The following is a 24802-nucleotide window of genomic DNA, read 5'->3' on the forward strand; positions in this document are numbered from 1 at the left end:
CTCCCCTTCTGGACATAAACCACCAGCATAGGTTCATTCTTCAGAGGACGTGCTCATCCTTACAGCACGAGCAAATGGGAAGGGACTCAAGTCTACGTGTCTAATATCAGAGCTGCATCAGACTGATATACATATACCAGCTGCAGGAAGCAGTGTCGTCACAATGCTCTATTAAACCAGTGCGAGTTCATACCTCATGAACAAAGTAAAGGTATATACTGTATCAAAAATGCTGTACCATAAATCTCTTCATACTCTGCATAAATTACACTACAGAATTGTCCACGTGCCTGCACAGAGACTCACCTGTGCAAGCACAATGCAATGACTTCCTTCCTTAAACCACCCAGAACTGGCTGAGCTTTCAGACTGAAAACACTGCCCAGAGAGTATAAGGGCTCCTGGCATTCGGAGGTCATTGAGAGAATTCAACATAAGCTTACTTTTTAAAATACAGATCTTGTTAAAATTAATAAGATGTACTGGCTAAGCTAGGGTACCATAGTAATTAAAAGGGAGGATATGATAAAACAAGAAACATTCTGTTTTTCTGGTATTCCTGACACTTAAAGTGCTAAAAACTTTTTTCTTAAAAATGTCAGAACCAAGTTATAAAATAAGGAATAGGGAAAATTCGGACCTCTGCTAAGCCACAGAGCATTACCAGCTACTGGACAATACAATGCAGGCATTACACCTCTAATAGACCAGTCTGCAAAGGATCTGAGCAACCCATACTTCCAGTGTCATTATTAGTAACCTTGGGCCCTTAGCCTGAAAAGTCAGGCCATCCAAGTCTGTTACGAGCATCAAAACAGCAGCAATTCCCAAAGAACAAGAAACTGTTAGTTACTAACGCTTATGGGAAGACACCGCCTGGAAGCAGAGTGAAGCGCTGGGAGTCAGGCACTCCTGCGTCCTGATTCTAGCTTGACATTCATACCCTCCCTTAGCAATTTTCAACAAGTCACTGAGGCCCCAGATTTTGAAAATGCACACCCATCACTGCACACGCAACAGAAGTGATGCGTGTACACATGCCAGCTAAGCACACACATGGGCAGACACCCATCCAGCATGTGCACGGGACAGATGACCTTTCCAAGTAGCTGTTGAGGGGAAGCTTCAATATTTGACTACCTGCCTGGATAGAAGGAAAGCAGGACATCTCAACCAAGGTGCCCAGGAACCGATGCAACGCAAATCACCAGTCCCTTTTAAAAACCACATCCCCCATGTTGGGCATCTTCACTTGGGCTCTTCTGAAAACACTGGCTTTTATCCTTCTGCCTCCTTCACTCTGCTGGCAAAATGGGGATAGTAAAATTTAATTAAGAGGACATTCAGAGAAATTAATGAATGGCTTGGGAATGGCCTGGACATTATCTCAGCCAATCAGAAACTTTTCTGGCAGGATTTTGGATAGCAAGGGGACTGAGTGCAAGGCAGGGGATCTTTCACTCCTTGGTCACATCCAGCCACATTTGGAAACGACATGACTACCTCGGTAGGTATTTAGGGGCCTGAATAAACAGAACTGACAAGACTTAGTTAAGCTACTTAGCATAGGTTGGCACCATGAATACTGCTCACTGATACCACTGTTGGCAGTCCTGCAGATGTACCATTATCCCCATTTTACAGATGGGGAAACCGAGACACTCAAGAATTCCGCAGCGCGCCCAAAGTAACCCAGCCTTGTACCTGCTGGTGGTTTCTTGTGCAACCGTGGGCCACTCTAGTAAACTGGAAACACACCAATCTTCTACTGATACCTCATTCTTAAAATGGGAATAGCTGTGCTCACCACTGAAGCCAGGTCCTGCTTCCCTTTCATGCCTTCACCCCCACTCTGCACCCCTCCCCATGCCTTTCTGCTTCCACTTGTTCCACCCCATGCATGGCACGTCCCTCGCTACATTTTGTGCCAAGTTCTCCTTTGCCTCATTCTAATTGATCCTGAATATTCAAGTTTGCCAAAGCAGCTACAATAAACATGTTCATTCAATTAAAGAATACAATGGAAGGATGGAATCAATCCCTGGCCTTAGAGGAGTCATGTGACCATATTACTGTAAGCATGATAACCTCCTCCTCCCTCAGCCCTCTGCCAGAGGACGGCTGCAGCTGCACAGGGTAGGCAAAAACCCCCTGGTTTCACACAGGACCCCCAGAGGTGCCCGAGTCAATCAATGCAACTGCAGGTACCTGGATAATGAACTCTATTATAAGACCGCAGAGAAGCATCTAGCCCCCTTTTGAGTGCAAGAAATAATATGGAGGTCAGCAGGGTTTGCAAAACACTGTGGTTATCGGATGGAAATGCAAATTGGAAGGAATAGGGGTAGGGAAGCTTAATGAAAAAAGTATTTTAAAATGTAATTTTTTTTAAGGTTGACAATATTCCTTTAATCCCTTTAACACAGTTTACTTACTGTGCTGTCTGGTTTGAATATAATGGATTGGGAGCAATTCTATCAGATAAGTAGTTATATAATTATGCAAACAAAATGGGATTTTAATTATGCAAAGAAAAAAAAAAGCTAGATTGTACTCATTGTAATCTTCCACAGCATTATTATTTCTTTTAAATGAACACATTGTGGAACCTAGGAAGGGGGCATTGATACAAAATACCCATTGTTGCTATTTATAGGGGGGGGGGAGCGAAGGTAAGCCATTTGTAAAAAAAATTTTAAATCTTGAAATATCTAGAAGTTCAAATAACCGTATCCAAAGCTCACATTATTTATTTTCCTCATAGCTTCATTTTTTTTTTTTTGCTAATCAGCAAAAAGCCCATTATTACTAGTAATTCGCCTTTTCTGTAAGGATAGGCACCTGGTGGGGTCATCTGACCCCAGCACTCTTTGCTGCCTAGGCAGGGGGTCGGACTTGATGATCTGTTGAGGTCCCTTCCAACCCTAGCATGTATGAATCTATGAGCTACCTCAATGGGAGGCAACTTTTTGGCAAGCATGCCACAAATTAGCCCCACACCTCTCTATTGACCACTCCAATCCCTTTTCCCTGCTTGACTTGCTCCTCTGCTTTCTGCTTCTTGCCCTGAGCTCCCTGCCTGATCTGATACCCTGCTTTTTGCTCGCTGCCCTATCTGTCATCACTGCGCTGCCCATCCCCTTGCCAGTCCGCCACATGTCACGCACAAAAGGGTGCCCGTGCCACTTGTGGCACCCATGCTACAGGCTGGCCACTCCCGAGGTACATCATGGTTCACAGCAACTTGTTATATGTACAGGACCTCAAATGCCTTTTTTCAGTAGCTCCTATTCATCATTCCCTACCATCCGTGAATCATTTCAGCTGCAGTAATGTGTTTGATTAGTGTTCTGTTTCAACAGCGACACCAATCAAGTACTCGAAAGTTGAAACATCACATATTGCGTTTACTGCGAAAAGACAATCAATAAACAGAATGACTGCTCAGCCTCGCTCAGGAAAGTCTGCATATCAAATGCATTGTTAAACCCTGGGACAAGGCGACTGGGTCTGGGAAGGGAACGCTACTTGGAAGTTCCCACCGGATCAGGCTATCAACGGCATATGTCTGTGCACAGAGAGTGACTCCAGGCCAGGCGTTGGTCTCAGTGATATAGGCATTGAAGAACTGTAATCCTAGTGAATGCAACAGCCCAAATTCTCAGCCGTGGTTACGCGACACACATGGAAACTCAGGCATAGGGCTCGTGTAAAATGCTTACTAAGTCAGTGGTTCTCAACTAGGTGCCTCTAACCACTGCGCCCGCCATGGGGTGAAACTGTCCCACACCCCTCTGCTCCAGGAGACATTGAAGTCGAACTGAGAAGTGGCTGCAGGAGAAAGGCATGCCTGCCTGCACTGCACTGTGTCAGCAAGCAGGCTGATTCTGCTGCAGTTCTCCCAAGGTGCCTCCTGAAAACAGAGGTGCACCTTTCTCCTGCAGGCTCTTCTCAGCTCGACTCCGACATGTCTCCTGAAAACAGAGGCACCTGGGACAGTTCCACCTGCCCCCCCATGCATCTGTTTCCAGGAGCCAATGCGCAAGGTTGGACCATGAAGGGCTGCAGCAGCAAGAGCATGTGCTCCTGCCACAGCCACTTCCCAATCTGGCTCTGCAGGTAGCGTAGGGTACAGTTCCACCCAGACATGGCAGCAGTGGCAGCAGCTGCACATGACACCCCTTGGCCAGCTCCCTCCCCCGGCCTGGGCCTCCTGTGTCCTTCCGCCCACCCCCTCTCCCTCTTACCCACCTAGTGGTCCTCCTCACATGTTGTGTGTGCAGCTTAGCACCTTGTCCCTGCTGGTGCCCAGGAACAAGGTGCTAAACCACACACATAATGTGAGGAGTGGCTGGAAGGGACATACTGATACATGTCCCTTCCAGCCCATGGTATCAATATTAATAGCATCCTAATTAATGCTAGAATTATGTTTAAATATTCACACTATATTAGTTTAATAGGATGCCATTACACTCTGAAAAGTTTTGGAGCCTGGAATTTAAAAAGGTTGAGAACTGCTATATTACAGCAATTAACCAACACACTCCATTTGCTGACTGAATCTACCACATTAGCAGTTATTCAGGGACAGTACTTTTTCTGATTGTTTCATTTAAACCAATCTGTTCTTTGCAACATTCTGCTCCTCCAGGCTATATGCCCTTAGATTATTTTACATTGCTTCTCCCCTTCTGGGTGTACAGAAACCAAAAATGGTTTAAAATTACCTGGTTGCCAAATGTAATCCCTTGGTATATGTTACAAAAGCCAGAAAGCTGCTCTTAAGTATGTCGTACAGCACCCAGGACAATGAGGTCCCAGTTCTGACCGCAGCCCTGCTACACTATAAATAGTCATTACTGTGATGTCAGTGAGTGCAAAAGGAGCAACATGCCAGGCAGTGATCATGGCAGTGCTGCTCCATCATCTCTACTTAGCCAACGGTGGACAGCTCTGGAGCCATCACATGAACTCCAAGCCACTCAGGGAACTAGTAGCACCAGTAACGCAATGCAGGGGAAAGCCTGGCCCAGTGATTTCAGTACCACTACTCTAATGTTCATTAGTGTGAATGAGGTCAGAAACTGGATCTGCACATAGGGCGTCTTTACACATGCTCCGGAGCAGTGGGGCGGAGGGGGTGCTTTAATTAGAGTGGCTCTCGAGAGAATAAAAACAAGTTTTAGTTAAACTACCTCCCCCGCCCCCATTTTGAAGCGTGCGGATGCTGAATGCATGAGACACTGAGGCTGCTCCAACACATGCTAATTAGCACATGGCAGAGCAGGCATTGGGCAGGTGTGTAGGTGCCCATACTGTGAGCACACGTTGATAGCTCAGCTCTTCTTTGGTGCAAGACAAATTAATTCTTTATCCCGTGGGGTAAGAAGCAGACTTTGAGGATTCATGCTGCCATTTACACCTTTACCGCAGGACTGTCCAACTGGCGGCTCATGGGTCACAGGCAGCCCACAAAGGGTTAAATTGCAGGCCCCAAGCTCCTGCCCAGCTGCTGCTCCCTAGGTCAGAAACCTGAGGTTCTCCAAAAACAGCTGGAGGCTCTGGGTCCCCCCTCCCAGCGTGGTAGTGCAAGGAGTGGAAGGCGAGTGTGGGTACACAGTGCAGTGCGAGACTCAGGGGGTCGGGAGGGGGATGGTCACAGGCACATGGTGTCACAGTGGGGTGGGAATGCAGTCCACTGGGTGTGGGGGGGTGGGGATCACGGGCGGGTGGTGCAGCAGTGAGGGGGCATCCATGTGGTGTGCAGCCCAAGGGAGACTGTGTCTTTCCCTGGTACAATCAGGAGGGCACAGCTGCTTGGAAGTTGGACATCCCCTAGTTACTTAAAACCGACGGGTGAATACAAATTCACCAGAAATCCCGCAAGACAGCAGGAGTCCAGCACATACCCTCTGGCTTGTATGCACCTCTGTATCAGCAGCTGCTCTTTCATTTTCTCTTTGTCTAGGCTCATTCTCTCGCTTTCATTTTCTGAGATGACTACAGTTCTAATCAAAATAGGAACAAAAAACCCCCAAAAACACAAAACGCCAGAGTTAAAACATTTTACAGACAGTAAGAAAGTCGAACACCATCCTGACTATAACCGTCCGTAAGGAGTACAAAGCCCGAGAAGCACTTCTAATCAATGGGAAATGGGGGCCACAAAAGGTGCACAGATAAGCAAACATGATGATAGCTGCCAAACCAAGTGATCACATTTATGAAGACAAATTGTGTAGGTCTCCACTAAACAGCTGGAATTTAGGGCATATAGTTGTTAATGGGTGGAGATGTTCTCTTAAAATACCCTTTCAGCAATTTTCTGCTTAAATTCTGAAATGCTGTTTTCCAAGGGATGTTCACCTAAGCACATTATAACAGATCTACATCATTTAGGAACACAGGGCTGGACGGGAATCCAGTCAGTCCCTTGGAGCATGTCTCAGGGGGTTGGGAGGGGGATGGCCCTTGGCATCGAGTCCAGTTCCTTAGAGCCATGGAAATTCCCCAGATCACCACTTCAAGACCTCACACACAATTGCAAGGCACAGTACCAAGCCTACCCACAATAACATGGCATGAGTGCAAGCAGGGAAGGCCTGGCAATGTCCAGCTCTTGCAACAACAGGGAAGTAACTGGCATTTGGTAGCTGTCAGTACTACAGGATGTTCCTTGCTTTTCCGTAACAATTTGTTTTAAACTATTTTCCCTCTGAATCTGGATGCAGAATAACAATCTGCACGCTGAAGTACACCACAGTCTAAATTAAATCGTTGTGTGCTTTCATGGATAGCCCCCACATTGCTAGCTTGGGGCCGTGCAAAGGGAAGCTGTTTTGTTAGAAGTGTCAACCTCAATGTCGTAAACCAAGCTTCAAAGCAAGGGCTCTCCAGCCATGCAGCAGTGAGGGGAGAGGAATTCAGAGGCTATCTGGAACTTTGTGCAAAAAGAGGCATTAGAAATAAAAGCAAGAATTAAACATGTGTAAGAATCAGAATGACTGATGCATTTACATGTGAGAATGGAAAGACAGATGCTGACAAGACCCTGCTGTTATTACTGTTACTGAGTTTCCTATCAAAAAATGAAAGTCTATCTTTTACCAACTTTCTTCCAAGATGGAATAGGCAACTCTTAAGCCCTGCAGCCAAGATGTGAATCCAAATCCAATGCGTTTGGGATGCTGCCCAAGAACACCAATGTGCACACCCAGAACAATGAACAATGCACGCTTCCTTCCACTGCAGAAACTTCACCCCAGAATCAGCTTCACTGACAGTGAACTCCAGACTTGCTTTTTGCAATTTAATATGCCTATGGGTGAGCTCACTGACTTTAACAAGCTACAGCTGGTATAAGATGCTGTGCAGGCTATGCCCAGCTTTATCAACCAGTATCTGCGTGCCAAAAGATACAGCTCATGGTCTTTATCCATGTAAATGAAGCCTTTTTTATATAATATTAAACACTTATAAACACCAGAGGGAAATGCCTAGGGGAACAGAAATACATAAAAGTGTTGACTTTACTTCCTAAAAGGGGACAGCTGGTAGGAATACCTGGATATGGATTTTTGCACATGTAAGGTCTAACTTAAAAGAAAGGAACTGAATCTTTTTAGGATAATACAAATCACAAGACTGAGAAGGGGTGGGCTAACCTGAGACCTGTCACTTGAGTCTGGATACTGAATACACTATCCCCAGAGAGGAGCCCTGGCCATGGCTGTTTTAAGACACTGGTTAATATGCTTTGCAGATATGGAAAAAGGTTGTTGCATCCCAGAGAATGCACAAAAGAAAGATCCAAACTGCTCTCAGAGGAGGTCTACACTGCAAAAATGCCCGGGGAAGCTTTAAACAAGCCAGCAAAGGGGTCACAGCAGTCTAGCTATGACAGCACAGATCTCCACAGCCAGGATACTTCTGGTTCTCCAGCTCCCTCATTAAAAGGTACAAAATGCTGTTGTCATCCTCACCATTTATGCGGTTTCTTTTTTATAATCATTTCACTCAACCGGGACAAGATGAGAGTGACCTGTTCCACTTCTGACTGCTGTGCAGCAGCTAACTCTGTTCTGTTCAGGCCTCCAATGCAGCCCAGCAATATCCAAATTTAATTTTGCTTTTCAGAAACGTCCCCCATTCATCTCAGCTTTGGGAAATGTTGTCTTAATTACCCCCTACCGCAACCACCTTTTGTTATAACAAACTGCTAAATTTTGAGCCTACAAAACTTCTCAGGATTTCCTTGAAAACTGTAAAATAAAGATGCCAGCTTGTTGGTTTAAGAATGACCCTACTGCTAATCCTGCTGGGGTATGTCCACTCCACTAACATATATCTAGTAATATTAATTTCAGAAAGCAAATATGAAGTAAACTAAGGATAGAAACAAATCAGAGGTGGAAACCTGTCTGAATATCTTCCAAAGCCTCTTCAGATTTTAACGTTTAAGTTTTATAGGCTGTAAAATAATTGGCCATACAAGACTCTGGAATACTCAACCCTCTTCCCCTCCCCAACTGGAATAGATATAAGATTAATTACAGCTATAAAATGATAGCTTCAAAACCTTTTACTGCCATTCATGTTTATGAACTGTATGAACGTATTAGGCCAGAAGGAATATCATTTAAATGCCAGCATCTTTATAACAGTTGACTAACAAAGCCTCAGAGTAGATCTGAAGCATAGGAGTGTCACAAATGTCAACGAATGGGATGTAACGTTAAAAAGCCGCTTTGTTGCAGGGTAATAATATGTGAATTAGGAATTAAATCAGAAAAAAGGAGCCTCCTATAGCTCTCCATAATTGGGCCTAAAACACTGGAAAACATTGCTGGTATGATGTGAATTTTTAATATTTTTCTTTAAGAATGTATGTTTGTTTTAAATAAATATTATTTAAAGGCTTTTACTGCAACAGCCCTCTAATCGTTATCTACCCTGCAGAGTTAAATGACATATGTAATTCCACCTGCAGGTGAGTGAAATGTGGAAGTCACACAGCATGGAAGAAGGGACGTAATAGCTAGTGGCCCCAACCCAGACGCCAAGGTGGGCAGTCTGATGAGGCCAGCCTAATTTTGTGCGTAAAAAACTCCCCTGAAGGACTCAAGGGGAAACAGTGCAACTGAGCTCTGATGATCAGAGGGAAATAAGATGCACCTAGAAATATTTGAGGAGCTACAGTAAAGGATGCTTCTTGAGCTAATGCTAGGAGTAATGGTATGGAAATATGAAAGAGAGTACTTAGGTTGAATGGCAGGAAAACTTCTATGAGAGTGATCTCTCAATGTGGCATGGACTCGCAAGAGAAGAGCTGGCATTGATCAGGACATGTAAAATAAGGTTGATGAGCACAATAGTAAATACACACCAGAGAATAATCTTGCATTAAGATGCAGTTGGAGCAAAAGACCTAACTGGCCTTTCTCGTCTCAAACTCCTCTGATTCTAGGAGCTCCCAGCGTGCAAACAAAGGTGTTTGTAGCAGCTTGGGATAATCTCTTAGTCAAATCTTCAAACCAGCTAGCATGTCAAAGAATTGCAGTTGGATTCTTTGCCAATTATGCTTTGAAGCTGGTAAAATGTTGACAAAAGTTTGTGAACAATGTGGACACTATACTGAGTACAGAATTAAAGCACAGCAACAATTGGACGAGAAGGCTCCATTTTTAGTCTCTCAGTGATTTCCGTATTAGATCTGAACCAATTGACAAGATATAAGTATCACCACTGCAGCCTCAATCCAGGTATCTGAAAATGTGCTCTTTCTGTCCCTCCAGTCACAACACCTATAGTAAGAATACTGCAACTGGATTTTTTTCCTGTTCTCTAATCTATCCCACTTCTATAATGTATATCTTCTACTCTGTCTGTTTTACAGATGTGATGGAGACTTTGGGTTATCTTCAGCTGGTAAAAATCAACATAGCTCCATCCGGCCCATTGTTCTTCTGGAGAACACTAACACGACTATTATCTAAGTTATTGTATTTTATGCAAGGAACCGCTGTTGGTGCAGTTAAAAGCAAGGAGTTTGATTTACCCGCTATAAAAATGGGCACCTGTGCATCATATGTTCACTGCTCCAATCTGTAATTGCTCACGCCTCTCATGATATAATCAGCAATCAGTATAAATATGAGTAACAAAGAATGGACCTCTATTAATATAAGCCCCTCCCTATAAGTGCACACAAATCCTAATAGCCATACATAGATTGTCTCTGTTATAATTGCCTCTGTTGTAAACAGCCCAGTAAAACTGTGTTACAGGCTCAGGACCTAGAACTTGATATCTAATTGTCCATGGCTGATTTGGCCTATTTTTTCTTCTTTTTTTTAATGCTACTCAAAGTTCAGTGGCCCAGTGTGTGTGCAAGGTCCTGAATGAGACATCCCATCATTATCCTCTGGAACTGAAATTTCCAAGGGCAAGGAACAGCCTATTAATTAGCTTTCCACAAACCCACAGTAATGTCATCAAACAAAGTCAGTCATGTGGGAGACCTGGATCAAAGAGGAATAACACAGAAGCAATTTCTTTTGGGGTGAATGGGCACACTGGAGTTGGGGGGGAATATCTTCCAAAAGAGGGAATGTGAAAAGGGTTGAGAAGTATTGGCAATTACAGTCTTTTGTTTGGTGAAACATAATAGAAACCCACAAGACAGAAATAATTATTTTATTTTTATATATTAGAGCACCAATAGTGCATGGAGGTGCTTCAGGTCCCCAAATAGTATCAGTTAAAAATAAAACTGTCAGCTTTAGATACATTTCCCTGAACAGCTTGAGATATGCATTTAGAAACAGAAGCAGAAGCATGAACTGCTGGTATTTGAGATCCAAATTCAGAGTCTGATTTCAAGTCATATTTCCATTTAAAAATCCATTTCCATGAATGCTGCTCATTAAACCTGCCCTACTTAAATCATCACTCCATTATATGGAATATGGTATCAGCTTTCCCCTCCTTCCTTCTCTCCCCCATAACTCTTCACTGCACTCATCTGTATAATAATTTCTGCTATTCACTAAGAAAGCGTCACGTGTCTGATAAGAAAGTCAGTGGTAAATTTATGCTGCCTGCATTCCTTGATCTCATTATACATACAATGTCCTGAGGCTAGAGTTTGCCAGCTTAGATTTTCTCTTGCTTTTTCTACCCCTTTAATTTGTGTTCCCATCAGCACTATTACCATTTGTTAGCGATTTTTATTTTTCTCTAGAGCCTTTAAAAAAGAGTCACTGGTTAAATAAGCAAAATACTTCAGAGGGAGATTTAAAACGCTCCTGTTCAAATGCTGCACAAAAGCAAAATGGTTCAGCAATGAGGTTGAAACAGTATCAGGTATCAAAAGCTGTAACTTTGCTAGAAGTCTGTTAGCTCAGAAAAAATTACATCCCACCTCCCCCTGCTTCAAGAAGCTGGATAAGAGCAAGCTGCTTATTATTGGCTTCCTAGAAATTCAGATAATTCTCTTGTAAAAAACACTCTCAATGCAAAGCTCCTAACTAAACTGATTGCCCTTTTTTGAGTCCATTGCTCATGGCAAATCGAGCCAGCCTGCAATGTAAGTAAGCATCTTATGCTGTCCAAAACGCAACGATAATGGTTCATACCGAAGGGAAATACGTTCTGTATTATTTCTTAGGATCATAGGAAATTAGGCCTGGAAGGGACCTCACAAGGCCATCCAGTCCAGCCCTCTGCTTGAAGCAGGACTGCCCCTGACTAAACCATACCAGTGAAGTGTCTGTCCAACCTGCTCTTGAAAATTTCCAGGGATGGAGATTCCCCAACTTCTCTACATGGCCTGTTCGTGCAACCAGTAACATTGTCTGGTTAATTGTTCTCTCCTGAGCTAAAAAGAGTTTAACTTGAACTCTGGGGGAAAACCCAAGAAGCTGCTTGAGCTGGTGCTCATGACTCAGAAGGATGACCATTGCGTTACCAGTGACCCCAGTGTGGTACTGGGAAGAAACAGTATGTCAACAGTGTCAGGGGATGCCAGGTTGCTGGAGGTGGCTTTTTTAAATGGAAAAAAAAAAGAGCTCACCTTGTTATTGAAAGCTCCCATGATGCTTTTTGTAAGAGTAGTGAAAATAACTGTGGGGTTCTGGCCAAGCCCTAATGGGAGGAAGTATTTTCCACCTGCTGAGGTCTCTCGCGAGCGGCAGCTGGCTGTGGCATTCTCTGCCTTTGCTGATCTGTCGAGTAGCCGTGCAGTGAACAGTTAAACGTTTCTCACAGATTTCACTCTCCTCTGAAATAAGTAGCTCTCTCTACCCTGCAAAATAGATGCTGATGAGGAACTAACTAAGCTCTAATAGGCTTCCAGCTACTCTTTGCCATTGTCTTTACCAATGTCATTTGCAGGGCTCCAAGAATACTACAGCCAACTGTACCACCACCACCATCATCATCTTTTCAGAGGACCATCTACCAACTGATCCATGGTACTGTCTGTGAGTTCAGAGAAGTCCCTGGCTGCAGACGAGGAAACACAACAATGGCTTATATGAAACAGGAGATTCCCGTGTTCCCCGCTATGCACTTCCTGTCGGTTGTTCTATGGTATTTACCTTAAAAGAACATAATAATAAAACACTTTATTTATTTCCTTTTGGTTGCTGCCGGTGCAAGGTAATGACCGCCCCTGAACCAGGAGGCTGAAGGCTAAATCAAAAAAAAAAAAAAAAAAAAAAATCAAGGATTTATTTGAAAATAGTGTCTTACCAGAGAGTCACAAGGATAGGGGCTGTGGTAGGTAGCATCCCAGAGACAAGGGCCACAATGAACATCTCTCTCTCAATACCACAAAGGCAGCCCAGGCTGTTGGTTAAACTTCCCTTCCCAGCAGCAGCAACAACTCAGTCTTACCTATCAGCTACTTCTTTGTTCCTGGTCCATCTTACCCATGTCTCCGACATGCTGACTGTCAACCAAGGTTGTGAATAAAAACTCTAACCCATTAATATGAATTCATTTTTTCTGAAAGCCTCATTTGACATGTACAACTTTTTGACCCTGTCTGTGTATTCTCCCTCTTAGCTCATTGGCAATTTCAGAATTAACATGGGATCACTCTGCTCCCATTTAAAACCACAGAAGTAAACCATTAAAGTCTACAGTTGGACTTAAACCAATTGCAGAAGCGACAAGCAAGCTTTTGGGATTCTGTAAAAGAAAGGGGGAAAAAAAGCCAAAGTAGACCAAATAAATTAAGCCACCAAATAATGGTGCTGAAACTAACAGATGGTAGGATCTTGAGTTAATAGGGATACTTGCACACTGTATGAATAATGCCTTTGAATGTAGCAGGAGATGCATGTTTGAATCAGGGATCTGTCTGAAAACTGATAAAAAGGAACTGCTTGCTGGTGCATAACAACAAATAATAGCAAAGCTCAGGGTTTAATTGCACTGTTTCTAATTTCCAAGAACAGAAATTGGTCTGGGTTACAAACTAAGCATCTCTAACACTCATTAAAAAGCCAATGGGGGTGTGACCCTGCAAACTCTGACTTACTACAATTCAATTGGGGTTTTCTCAAGTAAAAATTCCTCACATGAACAAGCGTGTTGGATCAGACCCTGATAGATCGGTCAAGAATGAACACTGCAAAAGAACCCCAGTAAAAAATAAATGAATAGCCCAAGCTAACCGGGATTGGTGGGAGTTGTACCAAAGGTACTTGTGATGGGTTCCTTCCTGCCTCCATATTCAGGGCTAACCTGACTATCAACATCTAAGGCAATGGTTCTCAACCCAGGACGTGCATGTGGCCCTATGTTTTAAAAAACTAAACATTTTTAAATGGATGCACAGGAAGTAAATTGTGTAGGTGCGACCCACATAACACATTGAGAGCTGCAAGTGTGGCGCACTATGGCAAAAAGGTTGAGAACCACTGACCTAAGGCTAGAAAGGAGGTTCCTGTATGGATGCTGTCGGGTGTTTTCATACTCTTCTGGAGCCTTAAGCATAGGGACTTACCCATTCAAATCTGGTGGATGTGTCCCATCTTAGTTATTTGAGTTTGCAGAGGGTACGAGGTATTGATACTGTCAGTCCTCTGTACCTTGTCCTTGAGTGCTCGTTTCACTCGTAAAAAGCTAAATAAACCATCCTGTTTTCAGTTTTGGGCAAAAAACACCTGCTTACTACCTTAGGCAAAAAGTTACAGCCAGGGGTTTCTAAAAGAAAATGGGCTGAGTTTTAAACCTCTGAAAGTGGAAACATCTAGCAGAAATGTGGCCTGACAACACTAGCAATGAAGGGTGTCACTGAAGCAGCCTTTGGGTATCTAATTGTTGTTGTTCTACACACTTGCTCACACGCAACAGTATACATCAATGTGAGACATGGTCACCCTGTTGCAGGACACATGGGCACGAGGCTACATGAGGATCTCCCTATCTGAATTATAGTTAAGAAGTTTTAAAACTCTGGAAAGGGGCCAGGCTCAAAAGTGAGTCTGGTTTGAAAAACTGCATCAGGGAGGAAGGAGGAGGCATAAGCAAGCTGTAGCAGACCTTAGGCCAGATGTGCAGCCAGCCAGTCTTATACAAGGCGAGACAGCTGTCCTGAAAACTTGGTGATGGTCATGCCACCATGTGGGGGATGCACTGAGAAACAAGGCTGCAGGACTTCAGCACACTAAGAAGTGTAGAAAAGCCCAGAGCAAAGCATTTCATGGCTTCTGGAAAAGGGATTTAATATACAAAAAAAAGGAGAATGAGCTCTTTTGTATTTCCGTGTTCCAGGCATGGGTGTGATGTCACTGACAACCAATCAGGAAGCTCCAGCTGTGTCCAGAGTATTCATCAGCAATTGGTTAGATGCAGATGCTGAGAGGAACAGCATAATTTGGGGAGTATTCTCAGCTGGAAGAGCTTCTAAAATTCAGTATTCAGGATATCTGGACTTTGTCCTCACTGGCTCCTAGGCACTAAGGGACATGCCCTCTTGTTTCATTAATCTAGGAATGAGGCTGGGATCTGGTCAAGGAGCTGGTAATTACATAGTCGATCTAAAAGCAGCTGGTTTCAAAGAGCAGTTTGATCTTGCTGGAGGTGAGACATTTCAGTTCCCAAGCTGCTCTATACTGAAGGAAAGCAGAAGAGAATGAGACTTCTGAGAGCTGTCCTGCATTCCTGGAAACAAAAATGAGATTATGCCCCTGGCACTAGGGCATCTTCCTTACCGTTCAACCTCAAGCCCTGGGAGAAGAAACTCCAGCCATGCTTCGATCAGAGAAGAAAGCACTGATGAAGGGAGGTGCATCTGGGGAAAAGGCCTTCTGAACTCCTAGGGACTACATTTTACACACACACACACACACACACACACACACACACACACACACACACACACACACACACACACACACACACACACACTCTCTCTCTCTCGCTTGCTCTCTCTCTCTTTTAAGAGAAGGGGCAGAATACTGAAAGCAGAGGGTAGCAGAGTTTTCTCTTTAATAACCCACAGGATGCATAACCACATTTCTGTCCCCACAGTGATGGTAGAAACCTCTACAAAACACTGGAGCCAGCTGCCCAGTTATGCTCTTAACATATAATCAGCATATGCTTCTAGACGATGGACTTGGATCTGTAAGTTGCTGTACAGATCTCAACACATGCTGAAGTCACATAAAAGTGAAGTGTAAATGTTCAGGAAATAAAAAAAAAAAAACCTTCTACTAAAGTACACATACAACTGAACTTTGAGTGCTCAGAACTAACTTCATTTTCACCAGAATGAACCTTAGCTCTGGGGAATCCTGAGGCAAGCACAGCTTCCCCATTCTGGCACCCAGTGTTTTTCAGGTCTCTAAACTCCAGGTTTCAAGTGGAAACATGAGAATACAGTGGACAGCAGGGTGGCTCCCGGTCATAGAGTCCCTCCGTGGTCTTTGGCCTTGGGATCCTTGCATCTACCGTACAAAACGAGAACCGTTTCAACTGAAACTTGTATTACAAGCCCAGTATCCTTAGATTGCAGTGAAGCCTGGGTAATATCATCAGAAGGAGGATTTGTCTGTGCTGGTTATTAACAACTGAAAGGCAGGAGAGAGTGGAAAGCAGCTCCAACTGCAGTGTGCGCTCCCCATGGCCGCCATAAAACCATAGTGCGCTGGCCAGTTCATTCATGTAATGCTGCCCCTTGCTGATGAGAATCAGAACCATCTCACCACGTGTTATGGACCCTGTTCGGCTACCACATCACAAAGATACTTCTTTAGTTCAAGTGGCTGGGACCTGGGAACCATGAATTTCTGAGCAGCCAAGGATGCACCTAGCGACAGCCACAAAGCCCTCGGCAGTCTCAGCCATGCTGTAACAGAGAGGGTTACGCTCCAGTTTGTGTGAAGGAGAGCGTCCCTGCCGGGCATCATCAGTGGAACCAGTAGACATCTTTCCCCTGTGGGACTAGGACACGTCAGCTTGTCTAAACAAAGAGGAGCAGCTTCCCCAGGCCCCGCTCTGCCGTGCCCGTTTGATGTGGCATCCCAATTCCCTTCCCAGATTTTCTAATTCCTCTCTGCTTTGGGGACTGTTCTTCCCTCCCCCAAAAGGGTGTTTCCTTTTTGTCTGAGATGACACAACCCACGCCCCTTCATACTCCCATTATCACCAACGAAAGGCATTTCAAGGGCACAGCTCCCCATTCACCACCTGACTGGAAAACAATGCAGACTTTGATCTCTTGGGACAGCAGTCGCATGAATAAAATGGCTAAATACGCTGGTGCTCAGGTAACTGCACAAGTCTGGCCTCCTATCCTGTACTTAGCTTGCAGGCTGATCTCCTTAGAGCAAGCAGATCACCAGCAGGGGCGAATGGCTGGAGGAAGAGATGGAGGTCAAAAGAAATCCTCATGGACAGTATGCTGAGCGGCATGCTCTGTACATAGCCCATTCTGCCATCGCCGACAGGAGATTTGCAGACAGAGACTGCTGGGAGTGGAGCTGCTTAGCTATTCAACCCCCATCCAATGACAATCAGATAGTGGAAGTAGCATTTCTCAGAGGGCTTTTGACTAAGAAGGGGATTGGAGGGAAGAGAGAGAGACCCAAACATACAGTACATAAATATGTTAATGCTGCTACGGTAATTATTTCAGCACTCTGTATGGCTGCAGAAAGGATTCCAGTCACTCCCTGCAAGAGGGAAGTACATTTATCTTTCTTAATTAGTCTGCAATGGAGAACAGGCTAATAGGCTTAAAAATAAAATAAAATAAAATAATGTAAGCATGGCAAACTGTACACATCCACGTGCTTCACTGTGAAGTCAGATAAAACACTCTCCCCAACACCACTGCTGACCCTTGGGAATATACTCATGTAGGACATGACTTGAAATTTAATTTGTGATTTATATCTGTTTCCTTTAGTCCTCCCAACACAGATATGCATGCACAAGTGTGTGCATGTAAGTGTGTGCACACACATGCTACCAAGCGCTTCAGTTCTTTATCCCGGGGAGGTACTCCTTCTGCTCAGCATCAGTCAATGTTTAATAACTCTTCACTCTTCCAGATCAATGAAAAGCAGATGAATCTCCTCAAAGCATGAGAGGAATGAGATCAAACATACTGGATCAAGGAAAATTCAGTCCTTGCCACTTACTATTTTTTTATAAAGGCACCAATGTAGTAAGACAGCAGGAAGCTGCTGCCGTATCTACTTTCTGGTTTGGTTATTTTTACTTAGCTCATCTTGCTTTTGTTATACTTCTCTTTGTTCCTTCTCCGAGACAAAAACCCCCCACAACATCGCTGACACATTACCATGACACTGCACAGTTCCTCAGTGATAAGACAGAAGTGTACCATGGTACACTGATGCATTTCAGTCCTAGGGGTGTCTGTACACGTGCAGGGACATTGCTCTGACACAGTGTAATTACAGTGCATCAGAGCAGACTCGATTAATTGAGTCTGCTGGACTGTGCTAATTAGCATGCTCCAGCAGCCTCCGTGTCTCATGCATTCAGTGTCCCTGTGCTTCAAAATGGTGGCGGGGGTGCCATTTTGAAGCGCGGGACACTGCACACATTAGACACTGCACGCGCTTTAATTAGAGCATTTCAGTGGTCTGTATTGCAGGCCATAAGTGCTCAGCAATGCAAGCTAGCAGGAAATGAATACAGTGAACATTACACCCTTTTGGGAAGGAACTAGAATAGTGATTTCTTGTCCATATATATCTATATACGAGTGCCCCAGGGTCTACAAATGGTACTACAGGGTTGCCCTTGTTAATCAGGAAGATTCAGGGCTAATCACTTGTCCCAATGTTAACCATGGCCCAGCCAGCTGTACAAACTGTGACATACAATAACACAAGGGCTGTTTTTATACCAGGTTACACAACAAAGGGCACTTTTACACACATTCTGGGAGGCGCGGGGCGCTGCCTTAATTAGCAAATGCTTTTAATTAAAGTGCCCAAGCATCACATGTATCAGCTTCCCCTGTGCTGAAAAATGGCAGCAGGGTGCTTTGAACTAAAGCTCATTGAAAGAGCTTTAGTTTAAAACACCCTGCTGCCATTTTTTGGTGTGGGGATGTTAATACACATGACACCAGAGTCTGCTGAAGCACGTTTATAGGAGCCCAAAATTACGTCTGAGTCTGGAAACCTGACACAGATGCTGGAAACCACAGGACTTGAATGACTTCGGAGAACTTTTCCATCTTGAATTTCTATTATTCTATGATTGGATGTTGATAATCAGGATCACCCTGCAAATGTCAGTGAGAGACGACTGACTGAAGTCAGCACCATCATAAGCCATTTTCATAATGCCCTTTCCTGTGCCACCCATATTACTCACTGCATGCTGCTTCAGATTCATCGGACCCATCAGGGCACTCCTCTTCGCCATCACATTTCCACCTGTCCGGGATACAGTGGCCGTTGTTGCAGGTGAAGTCAGATTCAGCACAAGTTTTCTTTGCTGCAAGGAATATAAAAACAAGGGAGAACACAGATGAGCACCATGCGTGATTCACTGCACTGATCCCTGCTAAGGGAAGTGCCGTCATTATCATCCGCACCAGGAGAAGAATCGTTACATTTTTCAGATTCTAACACGGGTTTTGAAAGCCATAGATCAGCTGGTATCAAAAGAGGATGCTTTATATCTGCTCTCCCTAACATCTACCCCCTCAGTTGTACATGTCTTTGAAATGGACCCGGCTAGGTCTTCCTTCATGTTAACTAAAATGAGTAAAAAGTGGGTGACAGTTTGTCTACATCAGGACAACTACTTAGCTTTTTATTATCGTTGCTTGCTATGTATATGGAGCTGACAGCATGCTGGATGATTTACAGACAGGTGAGATGACAGGGTCCCTGCCCTGAAGTATATTATAGTCAAGTAATTATATCTTTATCTCTTTGACCTATTCATGGCACTTCTGGTGTATCAATCACTTTAGTATCTAATCACAAAACATGTCTTCAAATATCACAGAGCTTCAGGAGAAAGTAAACTGAAAATAAGCCCTAGCAGCTTTCTAAATCTAAGTGACAGAAGCAAGCTCTTCACCCTGCGAGTGAATCCAGGGACAGGTGGATGCAGGCAATTAATTCCCCGATCTGCAGAGCTGGCACAGCAAGAGAGCAGCCAGCAGTATCAGCCAGTGCTCTTCAAGCCTGACCTGAAGAAACCAGTTTCCCTAAAGAAACCAGTCCTCCCCCAGCCTTATCTGCAGAGCTCATACCGCACAAAGTACCCAGCAGTATCAATTCTTCAACCCTGACTTGAAGAAACCAGTCCTCTGGATAGACCCAGTTTCTATGACCCTTTCAATCCTTGAGACTGCCAAGCAAGGTTGCTGGTTTGTGTCATTTGTGGAGCTGACTTTTGCAACTTTTATACCGGGAAGTGGACTCAAAAAGCCAAACTCTGCCTATGCAAGTTCCCTAACAGCCACCCAGCAGTAACAACTTTCAGACTGGACAGCTTTACAATCAGTAAAACTCCATTACTAAATCAGTCCCCGATTTTTTTTTGGTAGTTAATTTTTATGGGAAAAGGAGAGGGAAGGAAAGGGAATCTGTTTCTTCCCAACAAGTTTACTCAAGCCCATCCTGCAGTAATGCAATCATTTATACTGAAGAGTAATGCACACACTAAAAAGAGTAATGCAAACACTTTCAGTGCCGGTGAAAGCAATACTGATTTGGTGAAACGCCCCTGGCAAACACTAACACTTTAAGTCGTGATTAATCAGGTAATCGCATTTTAAGCAGTAACTTGGCCACAAATTCAAGCAATTAATGGCGCAATAACTCAGGAAATAATCCTTAAAATTACTACACAAAATACATGCAATAACTTTGTGGGTGGTTCCCACTGAGCCTCAAATTGAACAGATGGCTCTTCTAGACCCCAGTTCACTTCCAGAGGCTGGGATGGCTGGTCAGCTCACTGATGCTCTCAGCCACGGGAGCGCCAGGCCCCTGACTTGCTACTTGCTGGTGCAGGTGGAGCCCCAGGCTCCTCCTGCACCACCAATCTGGTGGGATCTGGTCCCCGATCCCACAAATGCATCTCCTGCCATGCACATGTGGCATGGCAGGAGGTGCAATTGTTGAGATCGATCCTAACAAGCCTTTAACTGAATGTCTGCCAGGGGCCGAGGGCATCAAAGCCCAACATGCGGACAAGATCTGATGCTAACTTTGTTACAGAAGAGTTAACTGACAATATGAGAGGAAGCTATGAAGAAGGGAGGGACAGCTGTGCACGCAGAAAGCCGGGCACCCGGCTACAGGAGATTCTGGAGAAGTTTCAATGGATAAGACCCAATATTAATCTCCGATTCATAAAACATACTGCTTCTCTGAACAGACATCCAAGTGCATAGTCATTGCCAAGAAGGAAATGCTGCAGAGCACCATTTAGCATATGTGCCCTCTTTCTAGGCATACTTCCTATGAGGAATGGATATTCATTCCCCTTGTATAGTGGTGCCCATAGCGGTGGTAGAGGCAGTCAAGACATCTCGCTATGTACCCAGAGATATCAGTTCAAGCCTTATGCCAGGGGTGGCCAGTCTGCAGCATGTATGCACAAGTGGCACTGGCAGCCTCTGTGTGGCATGGGAGAGATGGGACAGGGAGCAGAAAGGAGACAAAAGGGAGTGGTGATACTCAGGAAAGGCACAGGTTTAATTTGTGACAACTTCCAAAAAGGATGGTGCCCACTGCCCTATGCCAAAGGCTACCTCCAGCTGACCCAGCTATCAATGGGAGCCTGGTCACTGAGGCAAAGGAGTAAAAGGCAGACTGAATGGATGATGGCCACATCAATCCTTGCATGTGGCTGGATACAAGACCTGGTCTGCCTTAACCCTGCTATCCCAAAAGGCTGCTGGGGGTGGGACAGACTTTTGTTACCATGAGCATCAGTCTAAGTCAGACAACATGTCCTTGTCTCTCAAAATCAAAGATGCTGGACACCACTATAGAAAGAAAATGTACAAATGAAGGTTAAAAAAACCCAACCAGACTAATGATTTTGAGATGCCTCAAGCCAGCCTGACATCCAATTCAGTCCCTCCAGTGTCTCAGGCTAGATAATCAAAACCTATCACACCCCAAATTCCTGGTAGCTTCTGAAATGGGAGGCCACTGCATTTGCCATGTATGGGATGGTTTAGAGAGGGATGATGCTGCCTTAAGCAGGGAGGTGGACTAAATACGCTCCCGAGGTCTCTTCCAGCCCAAATTTCTATGATCCTAGTCAGCTGCACTGGATATATTACACTTGAGATGACAAACCCACGGGCCAATGAGACCTACAAAGTTCTGCAGAGCATGGCCTTGGATCACTTGCAGGACAGCCGTTTCAGCTAACAGACTACTGATCCCAGCATCCCAATGGAAGACTTCTCAAATCAAGACAAAGCAGCATATGCTGGGGTCTGTCATCTCTGCAGGCTGCCTCTCCACATCAAAGATAGGGCAGCGTCTGTATAAAATTGCGTGTATGTGTGTGCGTAAATCTGGCTGGATGCCACAGTAGCAATGCACACAAGCACTCCAGCAAGGTCTGGAAATCTCTAGGTACAAACCATAGGACTTGCTTTCAGGGGAGGGTTGTGGACTCTGCAGAAGAAACCAGACTCCCACTTTCACTCAGGAAACAGATAGCAGAGTGCAGGTTCGCACGATGCCAGGTGCAGATGGTAGGGTTTGGGATTTCTTTGTTTTCTTTCGTCTTTATTTCTATATCAGCTCCCATCATGTTGCACTGTTCTGTTCTTAGTGAGAAAGCGCCAGCCCTTCTGTCCTCTTCTGGGGCAGCACAGACACCAACACGACTATTTCTCCACCTTGAATGAAACAGCCTGTCCCCCACTGAACTCGCATTCTGATGGCTGGTGTCTCTGGGACACAGGACTGAAAGCTTAAGGGTTCATCAACAAAGCTGAGCGATGAGATATGCAGTCCCTTCAACAACACAAACCTGCTCACAGCAGATGGTGCCACTGATTGCTTTGTTCCCTTGACACTGTTCTTCAGCAGTACAATTAATATATTGCCAGGATTCACAAAAGGGGGAAGAACTACATTATTGACAGTCACAGGGTGGCCTTTGGAAAGTGTTAATGTGCTCCTTGTGTGTAGTCTTCCTTTCTGCAAAATGAAGCTGCATGCAACAGCCCACGAGCAATGGAAGAACCAAAGAGAAAGCTGCCAGCTAGACCCACCCAGAGGTCTAATAGTCCAATGCCAGATAAATCAGCAGGATGAAAGCAATGCATTCTGTCCTTTGTTCGAATCCAAGCTGTCTAATCTTTCAACGGGACGCTGACATGATCTAAAAAAACCCCAATGATTACTTTATCTTATTTCTCCTGTGGTGGAACCTATGGTCCACAATCAGTTGAATCACTGTATTAATTAAAACAAAGTCACGTGATGCATACTGCAAACAACGGGGAGGACTGTTAAATCATCAAATTCACTTTTCATCCCTGATGTAAGACGGGCATTCACTTGCATCTGCAGTCAGATTCAGCTGCTGGCCCTCAAGCGTGAGATCTCTGGGATCACAACTCAGTCCAGGAATGTTTAATTAAAATCAAAACTGCTTTCACTACTTCTTTAAAAAAAAACAAAACAAACAGTCAGGTAACCATTTCTAGTCCTTTTGGATGTTACAAATCTTCTAGCCACACCACAGTACAAACATTTCATCGTGCCCTAGTACTGAAAATGGATGGTGTCACATACAAATCACGTTTCCTCTTGGAAAACGCTAAAGGATGTGGGCTCTTTTTATAGTTTTAGCAGCCCGGCCTCCTGAAATAACCAGGCAAAAGTAATTGTCCTCAAGAGACTACCGTAAAAGCACTTCTCCTTGCTGTAAGCAGAGTAAGGCAGGTCTGCATGCACGGCTCTTGAAGATGAACATAAATAAATAATAGTAACCGAAAAGCCAGGTCACCAGTCTACCCCAACACTGCGATGCCATTTTATAGCTGGAGGGAGGAGGCCGTTGAATCCTGCACTGGAACATATGCTCGCTACCCCAAACGGATACAGTGAATGACAGAGGAGAGACTGGAATTGTTTTGACTCTTGCTTGACTTGCCTTTAGCACCTGTTTTGTCTTCCCCTATGTCCACAGCTGGAGAGGCAGAAATGTCACAAACCTCAGCATAGAAAATAAAACTGGTAAAGCCGACAGAGACTGAGAACCCAAAGGGGATAATTAGCAGGTTGGGCACCTTTCCCATGTGAGGCTTGGTTTAAAAGTAGTTTGTGTTCTTCTTCTTCCTCATGGGAAGTCTGAGCAACAAACTCAGGAGCAGCGAACTGCAGCAGAAGAACACCAAGATCAAGGGAAGCATTATATTAAGTGTCCCAACATGGGGCTGCTCCTCGTGTTGCCAAAAAGTTTTTCCCTGCTGTAATTTAGATGCCCTAACTCAGGTTCTGAATGCAGGCCTTGTCCCATTGTGAAAAGCCTCTGGGTGCTTGCCTGTTCATTAGAAATCATGTTGCTCATTTGTGAAATGAGTCCTCCTGGTGCTATCATCACTGATGCCCCCTCGTGTCCTTCCATTTTCCCCATTCTTGGTAGTTAGATGAGGAAACAATGCATACAGAGAGCTTAGCTAAGAAACATCTAAGAGGGACCTGCCTCCTAGTCTACAAACCTGCAAAGGATATAAACTCCCAGGGCAGAGAAGAATCAGAGTGAAAAGGAAAAATAGCTAGGAACAATGGGATGATATTCAAAACAGAGAAAACGTGCTGGCATTGTGTTGGAACTGGGGGTAAAAACATTATTTGGGATACTTAAAAGTGGTGGTGGGGAATTACTAAAACATACGCTTTGACACACACACACACACACACACACACACTGTATAGACCAACTGGATTGTCTAATGCAGAGATTCTCAAGTGGGGTGCTATGGCACCCCAGGGTACCATTAGGTGCTTTTAAGGGTGCCACCCTGCCACTGCCCCTAAGTGGAACTACCCTGTCTGTGCCCGGAGGGGACACCATGAGGCTGGTCTGCCCCAATGCCCAGACAGGCAACACTACCACCATAAACAGGATACAAGAATCAGAGCAACCGCCCCGGGCCCTGAATTTTGGGGGGGGCCTGCAGAGCCAGGCGGAGAGGCTGTGGCTGCCGCTTTTGAAGTGGAGTCCTCCTGCCCGCCCCGGAGGGTTGGGGCGTCTTTGCCTGTTCTGGCCAGAAGTTCTAGCCGCCATGCGTCAGGCCACATCC

The 24802-nt window shown here is 44.7% G+C and overlaps 1 protein-coding gene across 1 annotated transcript in view; it reads right to left on the minus strand.

Moving 5' to 3' along the window:
* LRP8 (LDL receptor related protein 8) overlaps nt 1–24802 on the minus strand; it is a gene marked incomplete at its 5' end in the record, with an annotated part of 254035 nt that overhangs the window by 78122 nt on the left and 151111 nt on the right. The window contains one exon of the mRNA XM_025206670.1: nt 18874–18996. Coding sequence (XP_025062455.1) covers nt 18874–18996 — 123 coding nt within the window. The remainder of the gene's footprint in view (nt 1–18873; nt 18997–24802) is intronic.

Source organism: Alligator sinensis, unplaced genomic scaffold (genome assembly GCF_000455745.1).
Source record: "Alligator sinensis unplaced genomic scaffold, ASM45574v1 scaffold172_1, whole genome shotgun sequence".
Taxonomy (NCBI): domain Eukaryota; kingdom Metazoa; phylum Chordata; order Crocodylia; family Alligatoridae; genus Alligator; species Alligator sinensis.